The 21,607-nt window shown below is 34.0% G+C and overlaps 1 protein-coding gene across 1 annotated transcript in view; it reads left to right on the top strand.

The window, feature by feature from the left end:
- Positions 1-21,607, top strand: part of LOC129223027 (DC-STAMP domain-containing protein 2-like) — a 119,690-nt gene that overhangs the window by 87,432 nt on the left and 10,651 nt on the right. The window contains exons 6-9 of the mRNA XM_054857591.1: positions 7,917-7,982; positions 14,256-14,469; positions 16,210-16,532; positions 17,478-17,645. Coding sequence (XP_054713566.1) covers positions 7,917-7,982; positions 14,256-14,469; positions 16,210-16,532; positions 17,478-17,645 — 771 coding nt within the window. The remainder of the gene's footprint in view (positions 1-7,916; positions 7,983-14,255; positions 14,470-16,209; positions 16,533-17,477; positions 17,646-21,607) is intronic.

The raw sequence follows: 21,607 nt of genomic DNA, 5'->3' as shown, positions 1-21,607 counted from the left end.
AGTTTTCCACAGATATTCCTGGTCTTCCTGAGTTCATCTTGGGGAAAGGGTGGGGTGGAAGGGAGGGGGGAGTTTCTCGGACGCCTCGGTAGGAATCAGACTACATTACATAGAAAAATAAATAAAGAATAAAAAAATCAGCTGATATTTCTAATAGCCCCCTCCCCCCAAAAAAAAGCAAGAGATTGACCAATATTGTCACATGTCTTGGCAGTCGGAAAACTCCATCCGTTTTCCCGTTTGTTAGGGACGATATTATAGTAGAAATCTGATGTTGACCCTTTAGAAATAATTCTTTGTCTTGTTTGCGATTGCCTGAATGAAGGTTAGATTATTTTGAATTTTATTTTTCAAAATTTTTTGTTTGTTTATCAATATCAAATTCAATTGGCGAATTGCTAGAAAGCTCGTACCATGAACTAGAGTTGAGTTCTTGATTACAATGTTCAAACAAATACATAAATCCGGTACCATAAAGAGAGACGAAAGGAGAAAACGTGAATTGTAGAAAGCTGCAACTGATCCGAACCAAACACGTATATTTCATGAGACTCTGGCTCCAAAGAAACCAAAAACAGTTCCTGTGGCTAAGCAATCATCTTTGAAATCCTGCATGCCTCCTTTTTGAACAAGATCAGTCCTATGTGGCTAAGCATTCATCCTCAAAATCCTGCTTATCTTCCTCTGAACACGATCATGGGCGGATACCGAAATTTTTTTTGGAGGGGGCACGGGAAATTGATTAGCCCCCTCCCCTGTCGCCACCTTCGATGTTTCATAACAAAGTTGTAATAACTTTATGTTTAAATGTGCGTGTTTTTTAATTTTCTTTTTAATATTCCTTCAGGTCAATGAATCTACTTCTAAGTACATGAATATTATGCACTAATATATATATGTTGAATGTGGACGGAAAACATCTTTAACGTTTCAAGCCATTTAAATACTAAACCCAATATAATGTCACCGAAATGCTAGACAATGAGCGGCTTTACTTAGGAACATTGTCATAATGGTTATAACACGAGGGTCGAGGGCAAGGTTATTAAATAAACCCATACCTCACTTGATTTTTTTCAATTAATTTATAAAGAAAAGCATAACTTCATAACATATAAGTTTTACTGAAGAATTCAGAAACTATTTTTGTGAATTTCAAAACAGTTACCTTTTTGCTCTTAAAGCCATAATACAGTTGATATAACATATTGATACTACATGCCGTTTCCATTCAAAATCATGGATTTTCCAAGAAACTACCAGATGATTTCTTTCATTTTGCATTTTTTATAAGCTGAGAAAAAAATCTATTATTTCGCAAATAGATTCCTGAATCAAAATGACTCTTTTAGGTGCGCTTACACATTAAAAAAATGTTAATTATTGATTCCATCAAAGAAGAATTAGTAGACGAATCGCGATAATACGTCCCTTGAATTCGAAACCAGTGAGTTAAACGCATTCTGCAACTCTGGGCCTCTGACTCCAGTAATACTTCTTTAGCAAACAAAAATGCTTTTATTCAAAATATGCTGTGTGTGTTTTGTGTTCTTTTTAATTAACTACGAAAAAAAAATGCAAAAGAAAGGTCAATTAAAAAGTACTAAATAAAATAGTCAAATTTATTCATCATTTGGGGGGGGGGCACAGGCCCCCTAGTCCGCCCTAAAATCCCCTACTGAACACGATTCCTTGTCAGTGACTAAGCCATCACCTTCAAAAGCTAGTTCATTTGCTTTTAAACATGATCACTCCGATTCCGATGGTGATGCAACATTGCAACAAGTAAGTGAATTTAATTAACTGGAGTCAATACCTGCTGTGTTAAATAGATACGTCTTTATAGTGTACTGAACTACACAACAACAGGGCTGCGTAGGGCCCTGGGCCATGAGTTCAGACGGGCCCTCCCTTCCCTCCTCATCATACACAACATTCCCATAATACATCATCACAATAAAGCAACTCTTGTGTTTTAATGTGCATCACATGAACCTAAAAATACATATTAACATTAATGTGCATCTTTGTCTCTTCATAATGCCCTCTATTTCTATTCTTACAACTAGTTTCAAAGATAAATCCATATTGTAAATTTCTCTTCAAATGTTAAAATTTGAATACGACTAAACGTGCTCCGACTTTTTTCTTCTTTAAATGCAACATTTATTCTATTTGCTCAAACTCCAATATAATTTTGTGTAATGCAGTAAGATAATAAAATATTTTTTATGAGAAATTTAGAAAAAGCAATAATAATAAATAAACAAAAACATCTCGAAATATATTTTATTTTTAGTAATTTTATACTTCAAGCATAATAAGTGAAAACTCTATTACACATAATGTAACTTTGAAAAGAAATGAGTTCCTTATCTTCGGAGGCTCCTGAGCTTTTACCCAGTTGGCCCAAAAGCGTTAATGAGATTCTGCATATTAATACTTACAAATGTTTATGCACTGATCTCAGAGTATGAATGCTAAGTTCTCAAGCTATTGACGTTTTCTGAATGAAAACAAATAATCACGAAACTAGCACTCCAAAGGAGAGCTAAGAATTACACTTTTTGAGTTCAATACTAACAATCGGGAAATGCTGGATTTAAAATGTTTTTTTTTACGCTTTTTTTTCCAGCGAAAACCAAATGTATAAACCTATAGGTTATAATTGGTAAAATTATGGTTTTTCCCTACCATGTTACAAAATCGTCATTTTGCAAAGATTGACAAAAAATCAATACCAAGCACAATACAAATAATCAAGCACAAAAAATCATTAAGACTTCCAAACTCAGAATATTGCCTCTCAAATAGAAGTATGTTGACTAAAAAATTAGTCTAATTAAAGCAAAGTGCTTTAATTTGACTAATTTTCCACCAAAACATTCATTTCATAAAACTAGGTATTTCTTCAAAGATTCCATGAAAATTTCGAAAGATTACAACAATAATTTGTTTGGCTGTTTCAAAATTCATGTTAGTCATTGTTCTGCGCTCAGCCACAATGAACAAATTGTCAACTAGTTCTGAAACAAATTACAACTGCTACTTGACAGTCAACAAGAAAATTCATACCTTAATTTTAGAACTCTCGAGAAATCGAGGGGATTTTGATTCCATTCTTAAAAAGACGAGTGAATTTGCTTCTTATCTGCAGCATAAATTAACTGAAGAAGTTTGCTTCGTTGATAGTAAGGGTTTTCTTCCGGAAAAGATAATTCCAATTAAGCGAAATCCTGATCTTGTGGTGATACAAGGTTGTTAAATTCATCATCCAAACAGTTTGAGGTGAATGTCTACTACGTTATTTTGGATACGACAATTGCACTACTCAGTGCACGATTTGTTGAAATTGAACTGCTCTTAAAAGACATTGCATGGCCAGATCCTGTTCGCTTTCCTGAAGTTAAATCCCTAGTAGGCAACTTACCACAAAATGTATTGTGTACATGTGCAAAAGTAGACAGAGGAAAAAATTCGTGAAGAACTCTTCAATTTTCTACGCATTATTCCGACTACAACAAGCCTTTAAAAGAATCTGCAGAAAACCTAGACGTTGATTCTTCTGATGATTTGAATGAAGGCAATGCAGAAAACATGCAATGTCATTAAAGAGCATGTAAAAGATGCATAGTTTGTAGTTTTAAACTTTTGCACGAACTTAATCGTTTTATGGAGCAATGTATCCTTGTTTATATGCAGTATACCAATACCTTCTTCCTCTCTCATTCACTCAAGTATCCTACGTAAATTATTTTTCTGTCTTAAAAGTGCGTATATTGATATGCTTATATTTATAAAAAAAATTGCTTGCATTAGAGCCTTAGACAAGATCTTCTTGAGGAGTACATGCCGATTTATGTCGAGCGATCATTTAATTACGACTATAATAAGGTGATTGACAGTTTCGCTTCTAGTTCAGCTGAACTATATCTCGTTTGCTCGACGCTTTAGTGAAATTAATTTCTCTCTTTCAATGCCCAAATTTTACACTTCAACTTTTTTGAGATATTCTACAAAAAATCAAAATTTTGTCCCGCGTGTGAAACCTTATTTTTTTTTTAAATCAAAAAGGAATAATTTTAAAATGTAATGAAAAAATTTGTTTTCTTAAGAAATCATACATACGTTTGCGATTCCTTAAGCACCAAGAGTGCCAAGTATTGTTTCTTCTTTCCTTGTTTTCAATTTGAGTTATTATCGTTACATATGTGTCTCTAAAGTTGTCATAAATAATTTAAGCTTTGAAGTATGGTGGGAATAGGGCCAATGTAGTTTTGCTTATATAAAAGCAGTATACATTTTTTTTTAAAATTTACAATGTTGAGCCAAAATGTAATTTTGCCGATTGGGCCACACTTAGCCAGTCTGTCCCTGCAACTGTGTATTAAATTTCTTTCAACTGTGAAGCTTCCTTCATGGTATTGCAATTTTCGCAAACAAGAGTGTGAAATAAAATATCTTCGTTGACAATGAAGAATGTTTCGAAGTTCTGTTTTCCTTAGATTCTTCTCCATTTGACGACATAATTGCCCTAAAACTCAATGCTAAAAATCTGTAGGCAATTAATAAGGCAGGGTATGTACTAGGAAATAAATTGGTGTCTATTTTTCTTTCATACTCGATATGCTGATAAATAATACTAGCTATAATATATCAAATTTTTAACTAAAAAATGCATATTTTTTAAGAAAAAAAAGAATCTATGAAAGATAAGTTTTGATTTTTTTTTTTTTTTGCACGGAGAGATAAGATTTTTGAGAGTAGAACACATATTTTATGGATGTATATTTACCAAGGCAATATTGACATCGACTTCTTCACAAACTTACTTTGTACACGACTTGTTTACAAAAAATACGCATGCATATTGTTTTATTTATTGTTTTTGAAGTGAAAACTTCTTTAGGTGCATTAGGCATCTTTAACCGAGCGCCCGGTTGGCCGAATCGCTAAAGCTCTGGACTGCAGACTCGTAGATTGCGAATTTGGATCTCAAGTTCGAATATTGAACTCGAGAATTTGATTTAACAATGTCCAATGATCATACTCTTAGGACAACGAAATATAAAATTACAATTGATGCAGTCTTTACAAGATATTAAAATGGTTCGTTTCCTATTTTAGTTACCATAAACCTATAGTCAGTGGCGTCGCTAACAGGGCTGCGGAGTCGGAAGGAAAATGGCCGACTCCGACCCCGACTCCTGGATTTTGAAACGCCCGACTCCGACTCCAATTCCGACTCCGACTCCGGATGTTTTTGATTTTTTTAATTGTATTTTTTCAACTCCCTCTCTCCCTTCAGGGGAAGGGGGAAAACCTCTAAACAGAGATTGAAATATTGATTCCTTTTCATGAAAATTTCGCATTTTGTTTTTTATTGTAAACCCAAGACGCATACAACGTTAGAAATTCAATTTAAAAATCAAATTTTCCAACAGTTACGAGTTAAGAAGTGAGATGACTTAAAAATCCCTTTTAAAAAATTTGAAAAGGATTATCTGCAATTTGCCCCCCTTTAATGTTTAATAAATAGATATTGATCAAATCGTGTGCTTTCAATTTTTGAAAGCTGTAACTTGAGAGAAAAAAAGCTTTTGTTTTTTTTCTAAATTCAAGTTCTTGAGAGGGGGTGGTTTTCCCTGGGTGACACCCATCAGGTAGATGACACCTACAGTTAATTTCAGAGTTTATAAATACTTTAATTCTGAAAATTTTCGCGAATATATTTTAAATTATATTTCATCAATCAAATTTCAACGAAAATAGGGCACATATACATCAGGAGCTAATTTTACACAAAATGCGGCCGGTATACAAATTTGTACGAATAGCTTTTACTATACCTATATTTCTTCTTCGCTAGATTTTTAATTTAAATTTTATTGTCTGCTTTAGAATTAACCTTAATATTAAGATTTTATGATTAGCTGCAATTATTGAGTGTTGCAATCAAGAAATCATTTACACTTATTTTGTTCCATACTTTTTAGTGAGAACCAAGCTTATAGAAATAGTCTTAATAAAGAAAAAAACATTAGATTATTTTTCATCGGATCTTTTGGATTCGTGCTTTCGCGCTCGCGCCAGAACGTTTTTGAATTTGTCGATCACCCTTAAACGTTTCAACCTTAGCTACGGGCTTCGACTTATTAATTTGTTATGTTTCTTTCGCTATTTTATAACTGAGATAGAACAAAACACTATATTTCTATTTTTATTTGAAAGTGATTACTTGAAAATGTTAGGCAACAAAAGCGTTTGCTGACCGTCGCTATTAGTTAAGTTAAAAAGCAAGCAAACTAGAGGAAGTTCGGTAAGCATTCAGGCTAGCTGGTTGCCATAATGGCAGTTATTTTCTCATTAGTAGCTTTTTATACGTGTAATTGAACCAATTGGTAGTCAGTTTTTAAAAAATGCAAGGAGAGTCAGTGAAAAGGAAAGAAAAAAAGAAACCCGGAGTCGGAGTCGGCAAGTTTTCCAACAACTCCGACTCCGACTCCTTTACCCCAAAATCAGTCCGACTCCGACTCTTCGACTCCGACTCCACAGCCCTGGTCGCTAAGGGGGGCGGTCCGCACGGGTCTACCCGTCTGGGGGGTGATACCCAAAGTGGAATTGCAAATTTTTGAAAAATATGAAGCTAAAATGCATTTTTAAGACCACAAATTAAAACATTTTCCGGAAAAACTTCCCCATTTTTATTTGCTTTTTTTATATTAGCCCACTTAAAAACTTCGTTATAACACTAAGGTAGTTGTTTCTGAAAATTGCATGAATTTCATGCTTTCCTGTTTACACTTCAAACTACCGCTAAACTACTGTTACACTCCAAACTACCGCCCCGAGTGTCACCCATGCTAGGTACGCCACTACCTATAATATTAGTTTTTGAATAATGTAAATAATAATGATGATGATGATGATGATAGAAGAGTTGTTGAGAAATTGTAGATGAAAATTCATAAGTTTCATTGATATTCATTTCAAAGAATACCAATTAATTTTTCCTCATATTTCATGCATTTGTAAGTTAACGTTTCAAGCAATAGATTACATTTTTTGCGTGTAAAATAATCTGCATTATTTTTCGTCTACAACAGCGCATTATATGAAAACTGTAATATAATTTTTGTAGTAGTAGTTTATACTAATGAATAAAAAACACTTCATTTAAAAGTATTTCTGTCAATGAAATATTTCCTCGCGATTCAAAAAATACAAATTGAAATTGTTAAATTCACTTCTGTCGCAATCTCGGAGTGCCTTTTCCCTTTTTTTGGGTTGCGGGGGGAGGGCAATACCGTGTGTAACTGGACCCATCATATACCAATGGTAGGTAAGGCTGTCCCCAAGAACATATCTGGAGGTTGCCTTTTCTTTTTGTGGGTGGAATTCGAGAAAACAATTAAGAGTTTTCCTCACTTGCTACGAGCGCATTCGCTAGAATCACTAAAAATTTGGTCAGTCATTTCATGTTTTTTTCACATCCGTTATGCATTCAAAGCCGGTTATCAAATGTCCCAAAAAACAACTACCAAGTCAAAAGAAGCAACAAAAAATATCAGAAAATAAATATATAAACGTTATTTCACTTTTCCTAAAATGTTCCGAGCACTGTTTAAAAATCAATTTTTTTCTCTCTGGACTGATTTACGGAATTTGCATGTTTAAGCAAACACACAACCCATTGAAGTTTAAAATTTGAATGTAAAGTACTTAGTAATAATAATAAAAAAAAGTTTTCACAGGTGAAAAATAATATGTTAATGCTTAATGGTAAAGTTCCCCAGTTTAGTAATCTTGTTAATAGCTGCATCGGTAATCTATTTAGTGCAGAAAATAATTCGCTTTGAACACAATAAGAACTGTTATGAGATTATGTCGTAAGATAATGAATTCTACTTTTTCAGTTGTGGATTTGCTCTGTGCCATACCAAAAGCTGTGAAGAGCGGAATCATCGAACCCATAAAACAACGCAAGTATTTTTATTTCAATCAATCAGAGAAAAAAGAAATTTAAAATTAGAGAAAAACGAGCTGATGTGTGCATCACATGACTTCCTTTTACTCCAATTTAATATCATTTCCTTATTACTGGCAATTTTAATGTGATTCAATAGTTTACTCTCGAAATATCATCAACAGTGGCCAAATTGAAACAGATTTAAAAAAAAAAAAATTGCTAAATTTGTCACCAAGTTGGCGACAAAACTTGGCGACCAAAAGACTGGCGATATATTTTGCCAAGTGTCCGCCAAATTATAACACCACTTGAGTTTATATCGAAATTAACAATGATTTCCCCCTAAAAAGGGGCAAAAGACCCCTTTACAAGCACCCGAATGCAACCAAAAGGGAAGGTGCACAACTAGACCTCACTACTGTCCAACCACGGATTGTATGGAATTTTCAAACGTCCAGATAAGGCGAATCTATCAGAATAAGGCAGAAAAGTAAAAATTTAATGCGCGTATTCCGCTCATTTGAATGAGAATCTGCTTCTGCAAAAGCTGACATCGCTAAAAATAACAGATTCGCCCATTTCCGGCTGTAAAACATATGTTTGTCTTTCCATACAATCCGTGGTCAGACAGTAGAGTCTACGTACCAAATTTCAACTTTCTAGGACTTATCGTTCTTGAGTTATGCGACATACATACGCACATACATACGTACATACAGACATCACGAGAAAATTCGTTGTAATTAATTCGGGAATCGTCATTATGGATATTTCGCATGTCTATACGTTCTTATGCACTTATCCACGTGTGGTCGAGTGGAAAAAAAAAACAAAACTCAACATTCATTCGGGGGTGAGCAAAATGGAAATTAAGGCCGATTTTTGAGTGAATTTTTTTTCGCGAATACAATAAAAGTAAAAATGATGGAGTGTCGTGCTCATGTACGCTTGTTAGAAGTCAAGTTTTTAGAATTAAAAATGTTTCATGAATTTAAATGATTATACCTTAAGGGGAGTCGGTAGCGGTACCCTGTATACGCGTAATGTTAAATTGCTAAACTTTGTGTAGGGTCTGGTGGGGGAAAGTGGTCATTCGTGAAATAAATGGGTATAGCTTGGAAATAAATGTTCGAATGAATGTGAAAATTTTATTACAGCGTATTGCAGTTATAAACTACATTTTGAATACAAAATTTCATAACTGGCAAAATTTTATTTGGTGAGAAAAAATATTTTGTTTGAATATGAAAAGTTTTTAAATCTGAACACCTCTTTTAACTTCCTTAAGAAATTTTGTTTGTTAGAATTATGAATAGATTGACTGCATAGGAAGTTTCCTACATGTCTCAAGAACTCTTACTCATTAGCAGTTAGCTGAATCTCTTTCAGATAATTTTTTAGAACAGTGTAAGTAAGATGGGATAAAGTGGTCATAATATTAGGCTTAACAAATATTGTTCATCTAATGCCACTTAATCGTTAAGTATAAGGCAGATATAAATTAGATAATAATTTCACTTAATATGTATTTTTTTTTACAGTAAACGGGGTTAAATTTGCGAGTATATGCATATGCATACGCATATACTCGTGTATGGACGTATATAGACGTATTCACATAAATGCACCAATAGATACGTATATGAGTGCAAGTATTTTTAATCTATACAGATATACAGTAGACTATACACGTATATACTCGCTTATACTCGTATATGTATAAACACTTATATCCTCAGGTAGACACGAATATACACGTACGTACTCGAGTAAAAACTTACATATAAGCATATGATATACAAGTAAACAGGGTGAGTTTAAACTTTTGGGCAAATTATTAAAATGTGTTAGAGGGGAGGATAAGAAGCAAGAATCATAAGGAACATATAGTCACAAACACAATGCTGACGCACTTCATGCACGCAAAGCCAGAAACTGATGAATGCAAAACAGGTCAAAAATTTATATTTTACACAAAGAAAATTTAACATAACATTTTAGGTTTCGAGAAAGTTTTAAAGCGATTGATGAAATTTGTGGCCTGCAGCTGTAACACATGTGCGTCGCAATCGCAAAGCTATCTCTGTTGCAACAACGATACTTTTGAAAAAGTTTCATCAGTCGCTGCGCCTTTGTTGCGATGCTTGTATTAGAGCTACTACAGGCCGTAACTTTTAACAACTGCTCTAAATATTTCTTAAGAACTAAAATGTTGGGTAAAATTATCCTTGTGTAAAAAATTGCGATTTGTTTGCATCCATCAGTTTCTGGCTTTGTGTGCATGTAGTGCGTCAGCGAATGTAAGTTCCTTATAATTCTTTGCTTCTTAGCCTCCCCTTTCACACTCTTTAGATTTTTGCCCAAGAGCTTTTGCTCATTCTGTAGGCACACTCGTAAAGAAGTTTGTATACTCGTGTACACATACATGTACTGGTGTATACACGTAAACGTACGTATATACGTCTATACAGGTATATAATGGTGTTTGCACGTCTACATTCGTATATACTCGTTCTTCACAATATAGGGGAAACCCGGCTAAAGTGGATACCCCGGGCAAAGCGAATTTTGCCTATAACTCCCAAATAATTAGTTGGCCGGCAGCCGCGTTGCCATAGCAAAGGGGGCCTGTTGCCGCTCCGTGTGCGGCAAATACGTCGGGACGAGTTCGTCTCACGCGACGCCAGTGAGCAAACAAAATATGTTTTGGGGAAAACAATATTAGTTTACAGAGGTTAGTGTTTCATTTATAACTTTAATACTGTTTGTGACATGTTCTTTGTTATGAATAGGATTTGATGTACGATTATGTAGCTTTCAACTCTCCGTAGACGACGAGTTCAGATGCTCTGTTTTTTTAGTAATTTTTAGTAACCTCAAAAATGTACCTGAAAGGCAAAGCGGATTGGGCAAAGTGAATACCATATTCACTTTGCCCGGTCATGACAAGTCACTTCGTCCGAGCCTGGAATTCCTTCAATATTAAGATATCAAGACAATACTGCCATTGAAGGCCATCCTCATATTCCCATGGGATCTGAAACAACAGAATAATTCCAAAGCAATGATGTTCCCGCCGCTTCACCCCAAACCTGGATGTTCTACGAACTACTACAGTCCTTCAGTTTTATTAATTATTCCTCAGCCTGTTAAACTAATAACAACACGTAAACAAAAACTACAGAGATCTACACTCCAGGCAAGTACTCCAGCAAAGGACAATCAGAGACAAAAATTTGAAAAATAAAAAAAAAAAGACTGTCATGAAGTAACTAGATGAAGTTTCGACTAAAGCTTTTTAGAAGATTATTAAAAAGACCAAATACCAAAAAGACTAATCAAAAATCTCTGCTACAAAACATAGGACTGCATAAGAGAATGATAAGAAGACGGAAGTGAAGAAATTTGATGATATAAGGTGCATTTTCCGTGATGAAATGTTTATTAAAGAAGATGTTCAGTCAATGGAAAACAGGATACAATGTCCTATTTTTACTCAGTGGTGTCATAAAGAGTGTTCAGCATTCGAAAATGGTAGTGATTTTGTTTGTGATAACAGCAATGATTAGTATTGTAGCAGAAAAATATTTTTTTATTTTTTTAAATATGCTTCTAAATTTTGTATGTTGACTTTTTTAAAAATTTCTTTGCTTGTTACAATAATTACTGCAATAATTAGTATTGTAGAAAAATGCTTTTTAATATGAGCCTTTAATTTTCGATGCTTATTTTATTCTTAAGTTCAATTTCTTTGTTTGTAATAACAACAATAATTAGCACTGCAGCAAAAAAATGTTTTTAAATATGTTCCTTTTATTTTCCACGTTTATTTTATTTTTAAGTTTAATTTCTTTCTTGGTAATAACTACAATAATTAGTATTGTAGCAAAAAAATGTTTTTTGGATATGTTCCTTTAATTTTCGATGGTTATTTTATTTTTAATGTTTAGTTTCATGACAAATAATGTTGCTGTTCGCTTTGCCCTAGTAACGAATCCACTTTACCCGGGGTGTTGGGCAAAGTGGATATTTATGTCATTGTTGAAAACTGGCCTTATATCTAATAGTGTAATTAATGTTCAGGAGAACTGTTATTGCATTACACAAGTTCATTAAATGAGGATTGATTATAAACATTTGTTTCAATTTCTAAGGTTATAACTAAACGACAATAATCAAGAAAAGCTTAAGGTATTCACGTTGCCCGGGTTTCCCCTACATATGTGAGTAGACACGTACAAACACGCACTGGATGTATCCACGAATTAACTCGTGTATACTCGTATATGTGTGTATGTACACTTATATATGCGTGTATATGTCTACTGCACACGTATATACTCAGGTATGCACGTATGTACTCGAGATACAAGTGCATACATGCATATGATATTCGTTTACACGTATATACACACGCGCCATACGTACATGTGACACGTATATACTCGTGTAGACACGTATACACTCGTGTAGGTAATCACGTATACATGCTTATATACTTGTGTATACAAGTATATACTTGAGTAGGCACGTGCATGCATGTATCTGATGCATACATGTATCTACTCATATATGAACGTATTTACTAATGTTTAGGCGACACGTATATACTCGTGTATACACACATATGCTTGTGCATATACTTGTAACTATAAAAGTAACCGAAATATACAAATATTAGGATTGTTTATAATGGTTTTGCATCTATTTTTAACTATGACTACTTTACTCCATACTATGACCACTTTCCCCCACCCCATGGGGTAAAGTGGTCATAAATACAAAGGAAAAAGAAAGTGTTATTAAACTACTTAAATCAATATTTATTTTCCTAAAACTCAATGTACTGTGTTCTTTAATAATGCAATGTAAAATAAAAACAAAAAAAAGTTTAAATGTTTAAAGAATTTATTATTTCTATTATTCACATAAGTTGAAAACCTACCATTTTATGACCACTTTACCCCACCAGACCCTACTCTTTTTCCAAAAAGTTTTAATTACGGAAACTTACAACATAGTTTTTTAAAGAGATATCTAAAAATCTACTGAAGTGAAATTTTAAGGCAATTCTGTTCATTTCATAATTTGTTAAATTTTAATCAAACAAATATTTACTAAAGAAAGAGATAAGTTTAAAATCTATATTAGCCAAACTGTTTTGCTATAATTCATACCTTACACTCAAGCCTGTTTTTGTGCGGTCTTTTTTTTTTTTTTTTTTCTTTCTTTCTTTCTTTCTTTCTTTTTTTTTTTTTTTGGTGCGGTATACGGAAATTTCAATTAGATTGGGATTCAATTGACGAAATTATTTGTAAAACGAGTGCGAGATAATATTTTCAAGTGACGGCTGGGGCACTCCGATAGGAGGTTACCGAGACCTCCCAAAAATTTCCTTATTCGAGAAATTTTGTCTGACGATTTGGCAAAATTATCATCACTTGGTTTACTTTGATTTCGTTTAAAGAAGTAATTCCTAGTTTTTTCTGTAAGATTTAGGTTATTTCTACGTGATACTTTTTTTATGCGGTCCCTATCCACCGCATAAAAAATAAGTAAATAAATAAATAAAATAAAAAACAAAATTACAGTGTTGCCAAAACTTTTTTTTGTAGCCACTCGTGAAGTTTCAATTGATTTTTTTATACGGTCCCTATCCACTGCACAGAAACAGGTTTGAGTGTATTATTCTTTTCTATAAGTTCATAAGATTGCGGAGAAAAACTGCTTTCAATCGTGAAAAGTCTTCAATCTAACAATCCGTGAAGTTTGTTGATATTTCTTCCCTAATTTGTTCCCCTTTTTCTGAGCCTTGGCTTTGTCTTGAATTCTGTCTAATAGCTCTGTCTTTAGATTTGTGAGTATATTTTCTGTTGTTTTTCTTTTTAATTGCTTTTAAAAATTATTGATCAGTATTAAGATTTTTTAATTTTGTTTTAAATTTTTGGAAGTTAATATGTATCTTTTATTTATCATCTTTCTTTCTTTTTTTTTAATTTACAAAGTTTCTCTTCTTATTCTGCGAGTTTTTTCTTTTTACTTCTTTAGGATTTCCATTCATTTATTTTTAAAATTATTATTATAATTATTATCACTATTTCTTTTTTGATAAAACAAAGCATTTCAATATTGTTTCTCCATTCATTTTCCGAATTCATATCCCTGAGCTATAAAAGCATTTAGAAGAAAATATTAACATTTTAACAGAATTTTAAACATTTTAATTTTTGATGATTTAAAGAAATTTGCTGACACTTTACCTCTCCGTGCTTCGTTCCTTCTGCAGAGATCAAGACTTTTGCCCGATATATGTACAACCAGTTTTACGTCAACATTACGTTCATTCACTACTACAACTATTCAATCGAGCAGAGCAAATCCTTCGAAGATATTCGAGAAGATATATCCGCTGAAGTAAAAGAACGAACAGAGCAGATTTTTGGCTGGATTGATTGGTCGGACTTTTTCATGTCCTTCATGTTTTTGATGGTCATTTTCAAGTAAGCGATAAACACGATTTTAATTAGTGCATATCATACAAGCAGCTAGCTAATTGGGTGTAGCTAAATCACATTAACAGTTATTAGTTCATTAACTCGATACGGTGTGCACCTTTTTTTAATATCAAAGAAAATATTAATCAAATTTGCTACTAAAACAAAATCTGGCTGTTTAGGAAAAATTGATACGCACACTGAAAATATGATATTATGTGGATATTGTTAGTAGCTTTTAATAACAAGATACTTCCATTCGAAGTGTTAACAAATAGGTTGTAAAATCGCGCTACTTTTAACAAAATACCTTACGGTAGTTCGCATTTATCACATGGTTCAAAGTTCCCCTTCAGCTGAATGACGTTGAATCAGATAAATAATTTTTTTTAAACGGTTTGTATAGTCATTTCTTCAATTTTATTGAATATACAATGCTTACTTGCCAACAGATACATTAACACTATTAAAATATGAGGACACAGTTGAAAATAGAGAAATTGAAGCACTTAGAAGAGTAGGTGGTGTTAGTGCCAAAATAAAAAAATTAGAGGTACCCAGTGCAAATGGTAGGAAACACTGATCTGTTTCGGAGCAAGAGATGGTAATAGCAAAGATCGTTGGTAATAGTATCTCCAGAAGGTGCTGAGTTCAATGAAAGCACATGCAATAAGTTCGTTCTTTTCACGCGTTTTACTCAAAACTTAAAGTACCATTACTTCCTTTGCTTCTCACTGCCTCAATTGCAGCACCCAGAAGCAAATGGTTGTGAATGTCAAAATTAAAAATTCGAAGATAACTAGTACTGCTGGTAGTAGATATTTTCATCTGTTCTGTGTCGAGATATGGTACTCGTAGTCCTGGTAGGTGCTACTGTTGCTAACAGCATGATTAAGATAAACTTTTCAATGATAGCGAACAGGGGCGAACACCAGACTTTTACAAGGGGAGGGTCCAAGGTCGAAAACCTCATTCTCATATCATAACCAAATACACCGTTAAAACATATTGACTTGATTTTATCGATTCCCGAGAACGAGGAACAGTGAAAAATAAAGTACTGAATAAATAATTGGCATTGTGTAATGGCATTGTATACTTAAATAAATAACCACAAAGCAAAATAATTTACTCTTTTACTTTTCTCATAAGTAAAAAATAAATCCAAGTTCATAGAATCTCATTTTAATCTGTAGTTACAAAACTAAAAACATGGTTGATACTGTGTGTTCATTTATAATCACCATTCTGCTTTTATAGGCAATTCGTTATAGGAAAAGTGCACAATATTTTAAACAATCTTTTAACATAAGCGCTTTATATTTTCACTTATTAGAACTGAAATTATTGTTAACTCTGTTTGAAATTATTATACGTACAAAATACATAGAAACGTAATCAATCGGGGAAAAAAGCAAGACCCCTGGACTCTCTTGCATGCGCCTCTGATAGCCAACCACAGTTTGAACCTGACACGCATTGTACTCAACACTTAAAAATGCCCTCTTTAGTTTCAAGAAAAACGCATTAGAAGTTCAGATCCTACGTAGACTTTCATTGAATTTTTTTTTTTCTAAATTTTATGTAGCAGAGCTTACCAGGGCTTCTTGTACCATCCCTAGCACCAATGCAAAGGAGAGGTTCTACTATTTGCACAGGTTATCTCTAAATTTTTAATTTTGGCACCTACATCCCTTTCCTTCTCACTGCCTCAATACAATTAACGTTTCTTTGCTTCATTTCAAGGGCTTATCTGTATCGTATCCGCTATCTCTCTGCTGATCACTACGATAACGTGTATATTACATTTATGTTACGTGACATGGACGACAGGCGGGCGGACATGGAGAAAGAGACCATCCTGCCGCTCACCGTCCGGGAAGCAAAGAAGTACATCAACACGTTCTCTATCCGGATGGCTGCTTCCGAGCGCAAGAAGCTCATCGTTGCCGGAACGCTGCTGCTCGTGTCCGGCCTGCAGATGGCCTTCTATATGATATTGGATTATTCCTTGGTTCAGTTGCTGACGATGATCAGATATTTTGGGAAAATAGAAGCGAAAGGAGAAGGTAAATGAGCAATATTGAGGTCCAGTGAGGTTTAGTCGAGGTATCTACTGCTTGAGAAATGAATAAATTTAAAAGAAAAAAAAAACCCTTAACATGAACGGGATAAAAATATTGTTAAAGTACAAACTTTCAAAACAATATTGCATGCACGTGTTTTGCGGCTACAAGGAATACCTTTTTATAATAAAGAAAAAGTTTGAAATTTTTTTCCCGAAGCAATAGTTGATAGGTCTTGATTGTGATTGTTTTTCTATTTCTGACAAATTAGAGCTTTAGTAAGGTTGTTTTTGTTATTTAAGTGACTACCTTCTTTATCAGAGAAGAGATGAAAAGTATATGGGTAACATGTATTTCCTCATAATCATTTTTACAAATTTTAATTTTAAATTTTAACGATTTTTTTACAGATTTGCTTGTGTTATGAGAGAGACAGAATAAGTATAGAAGTACAAATACAAAAACCTTTACTGGTTAAGTTTTATTTTCCAGCTTACTCCCAGGTAGAAATAAAAAGCAAAGAATAAATGAATAAGTCAAATGTTAACAAAAATAAAAAGAAACTCCACATGCGTAAACGTATAACGTAATTTCTCTGAAGAAAATATCTTTTTTAAATGGTTAGATTTTTCATAACTTCTAATTTCATAAGTTGATTTGCTTTAGGCAGACTTGGTCAGAAATTTGATGTGTAATGTGTTCGTAACCGGACATCTATTGATTTTGTTCATACCAGCTATACCCTTTCAGCAATCCAAATGCATGTAACCATCATTGTCTACAGTCTAGTTCAAAGTAGTTTCGACGAGATACCAATAGTTGAAAAAAAAAAACAGCAAAATTCCTCTCAGAAACAGACTTACGTTAGCCCAATTTAAGCTCAGTCACATTATAAAAATGTCTAAAGTCGTGAACTTTTAATTCCTGACTTTGATTTTGCTTTTACAGTCCCAACCGTTATCCAAATACAAGTGAAAGGTTCTGGTGTCATGGCTGATATGTATCGACAGATGGTTACTCAGTTCGATCCAATGATGAGTTCAGTACCAGAATATGACTCAAGTAAATGCTTGCCAGATGCCGTTCCAATTGATCTGGACCGATATCAACAGATAGGTAAATCATCGTATTCTTTTCTTTGACTAGGACTGCGGTTTAAAAGAAGAAAAGCTTCCTCGAGGGTCTACATACTTTATTACCTACTGTCCACCTCTAAGAAGTTGAACTATGGCCTTGAACAAGTCAATTTCTTTCAATGCAGAGAAATCAGTAAGAAGAGGAATTGTTTGGCGTAGAGTTCCATTGCAACCCTTTTATTGGCGAAAAAATCCTGTACTACTTGCTACTTCTTACCTGAATTATATTGTTCGTCGAATGGGCAATAACGCTGCAAACTAAATCCGAAAGTTTTTAAACCGTTTTTCCTCACCCTATTTCAACAAATGAAATCGTTTAATGGATCGGGCAGTGGAGCTCAACTTGCCAGAGGTGGACAGTACTTCACTATCTAAATGAAAATTGACCTTCCAGAAATCACGCCGTGAGCAAAATACCTTCTCTTGATGATCGAGGTTCAAAGATTAGTCTTGAGAGACCGATTTGATCTGTGGCTTAGAGTTCTTAAAATTAGTGGGGTCAGGAGAGGGAGCTTGGACACCGCCCTGACTTTGAGAATTTAATGTGTTTCCATACATCGTCATCTCAAAACAAGTTGGATATGTATGTAACAGCTGTTTCTGGGATTAGATGCCTTACGTTTGCTCTGGTCTGAGGTGATGATATGTGAGCGTGGCTATTGCTGTTTTTCGATTTAGTATACATTGAATACATACCCTTTGACTCCCCCCCCCTTTCAATGCTTTGTGGAGTAATCTAAGTGTAAGTTTTTTTCACCGTACAAATTCTGGTGGATTTTTTATTTATTTATTTTTATATTTTTAATATGCGTGTTTTTCTCATAAAGCGAGAGCTCGTGTAATAGGTCAAAAACTTGTTTTTATTTTGTTTCATCAAATACTAAACCAGAAATGAACTTACACGAACTAAAATAAATGATGAATGAATTAAATGGAAGTAGGGGGTGTGAGAAAAGTTCTCTCGCGCGAGTTTTCAGTCTCTGGTTACTCATTTCGACGTGAGTTCTGAAGGGGTAAAAGAATAATTTTTTCACGCTACCTGAAATCAACAATTGTATAAGAACCATAAAAGTTCTTTAAGAAGTAACTTTAGAAGCGGCTACCGTAAAATTAAGTTTTAAGAGCCTTTTCAAAGGCAAAAAATTAGGCTGTAAGCATAAAAAGCTCCAAGAATGGGGCTTCCGTGACACTGTGGTAGAAACTTCGTCTTCTAAGCCGGAGGTCGTGGGTTCGATTCCTGTCGGTGTCGTGTCTTGGATTTTATTTCCTTGTCTTGCGCTGTAAATCTTTCCTGTATGTGTCCGGAGGTAAGACGCTTTGTACGCAGTCCTCAATGTATATGAAGCTGTTTAGCTTATGTATATATAAGCTCCGAAAAGAACGCTTACGGAACAAATTGAAAAGCAAAGAGAATAGAGAACGATTAGTACAGTTTTTGATTACAAAAAATGCCTTACATTATTTTAAGAACTAAGTACCGGAGCATGTCCATGAAAAAAAAATATTTACTAACTTATTTGAAAATTTTGTATTTGATAATTTTAAAATATTGGATAGCAGCTGTACAATTCCACTTGTAAGTGACTGACATTTTTAAAGCAAAACAGTGTGTATTTTTCAATATTCAACTCAAAATATACATTGCACAAAAGATCTCTCCTCCTTGAATATTGTATTTTTGAAACTAAACTTAATGGTATAGTTGAATTCTCTAAATACATTTTGGATGATTTAAATTTTTTTTTCAAAAGCATGGTAACTGACTGACGAGTTACTTTTTAAAATATCAGTCAGTTTCCGTGTTTTAAACAATTTTTTCAAAATCATCCAAAATGAATTTCACAAATTCAACCATACCATTAAACTTACAAAAAATACAACAATCATGGAAGAAAGATCGTTTGCACAGCGTATATTTTGCGTTGCACGTTATAAAATACTCATTGTTTTGCTTTAAAAATGTCAGTCAGTTACCCGTGCAATTGCCCATAGTCACTACTGTTCAACTACGGATTGCGTGGAATTTTCAAACGTCCAGATAAGACGAATCTATGCTTACGTTCGACGAGCTCGACCGGTAGCACCCGGTTAGTTAATCACGTGAAAGCTAATGATCATGTGCTCCAATCCACCAATCAACAGCTTAAAATGGTAACCGGTGAGGTAACCGATAGATGATAGAACGCTGCGGTTTGTAACCGGTTACTTACCGGTCGACCGGTGAGGTTCGTCGAACGCAACCTATGTGAATAAGGGGGAAAAGTAAAAATTTGATGCGCGTATTCCGCTCATTTGAATGATACTCTGCTCTGCAAAAGCTGACATCGATAAAAAATAATAGATTTGTCTATTTCCGGCTGTAAAACGGTGTTTGTCATTCCATACAATCCGTGGTCAGACGGTACTTTTATCAATTATTATAAATTTAAAACTCGATTTAATGTTTCAGGTACAATTTTAAATGCGTTTCAAAGTCATTCACTAATAAGGATTTTGCTTTTTATACTCCTTTCATAAAAAAATGAGTAAAACCTTTTCTGATGATTTTTTTTTAAATTTAATAACAGTTGAAATCCTTTTAAAACTATTTTCTTCTAGTATTTACTTTTAGTTACTTCGTAACATCTTTTTTTCATTATTTTTAGTTTTGAGCAGAATTTATTTATGAGAGTTTCTTAAAGAATTTTATTTCGTTTCCTGAATCAGGCAATGAACGTCTCATTTCATGTAAGAAATTCTTTTGTCTCGATCTTAGCAAATTAATAAAATGATGTTAAGAATTTCAGGCACAATTTATCTTTTGTTCTTCATATTCCAGTCTTTTGATCTTCGCTGGAATTTTATTTCTTTCTGAAAAAATGAACAACAGAGGATTTTTCTATGAGCGCCGTTGTTGATGAAATTTACTTACACATTCTTATATTTTCGGTTATTGATGAATAAGACATTAATGCAATTTAAAGCAGTCTACGGCAAATGATTTTCAAATCTCGAACTTTTTGACTAATGTTTTTTTTTATATTTGCGTCAGAACAGAAAAGACTTGTTTAGAAGAAATAGTGGAAAAACACTTTCAGTACGTCTCGTCTGCTCTCAACTCTGTGGGTTACAAATAACCAAGTTTTATTTTGAGCAATGACGAATTGCTTATTAACCTCCGCTGTCTGTTTTTGATGTTCCTATGATTTTTTTCAGATTACCATAACGACGAGAATAAGTCTAGCTCGTTGCTTTTAATACTTATGTGTAGGAACTAATTTTCGTGTGGTGGACGCGTGAACATGACTTTTTGCAATAATTTAAAGCCGGTAACCTAACCGCACGTCACTTAGGCAACTTAATCAAAATAGTTTTATAGACGCGTGGCGAAATTGTCAGACACCTTTACAGGGCCGTTAAGCGCGCGAACATGATTTTTTTTGCAATCTTTAAAAACCGGTAACCGAGCTGCACGACATTTTGGCGCAAGGTTCAAAATAGTTTTTTAAACGCGTACTCAAATTGTCAGACACCTTTCCGGAGCCGATCGGTCGATATGTTTTTTTCCCCCGCCTATCAATTCTCTCTTTAAAATATAAGTATAGATTTCGAATCAGTTGCCTAAATGTCGTGCAGTTTGGTTACTGGTTTTAAATTATTCCAAAAAGTTATGTTCACGCGTCCGGCCACGCCCGGCCCCGGAAAGGTGTCGGACAATGCGCAAGGACATTAAGGGATGTATTATATGCCTTTTGAAAGCAAAACTCTCCGGTTCAATTGACAAGTCGATTTTTTTTGGGGGGGCTAGCTCTTAAACTAGACAGTGTGGTTTCACACCGAAGAGAAGGAGGTTACACAAGTTATAGTACACTGCGGAACATATGCCTGTTTTTAACCACAAGGACCTACTGGATGTTGAGTTCCTGGAACGGGGAATCACCATCATACCTAGTGTCATCAAGC

Source organism: Uloborus diversus, chromosome 5, assembly GCF_026930045.1.
Source record: "Uloborus diversus isolate 005 chromosome 5, Udiv.v.3.1, whole genome shotgun sequence".
Lineage (NCBI taxonomy): Eukaryota > Metazoa > Arthropoda > Arachnida > Araneae > Uloboridae > Uloborus > Uloborus diversus.
Note: the sequence above shows the minus strand (reverse complement) of the source record. Positions and strands in the feature narration are given on the sequence as shown.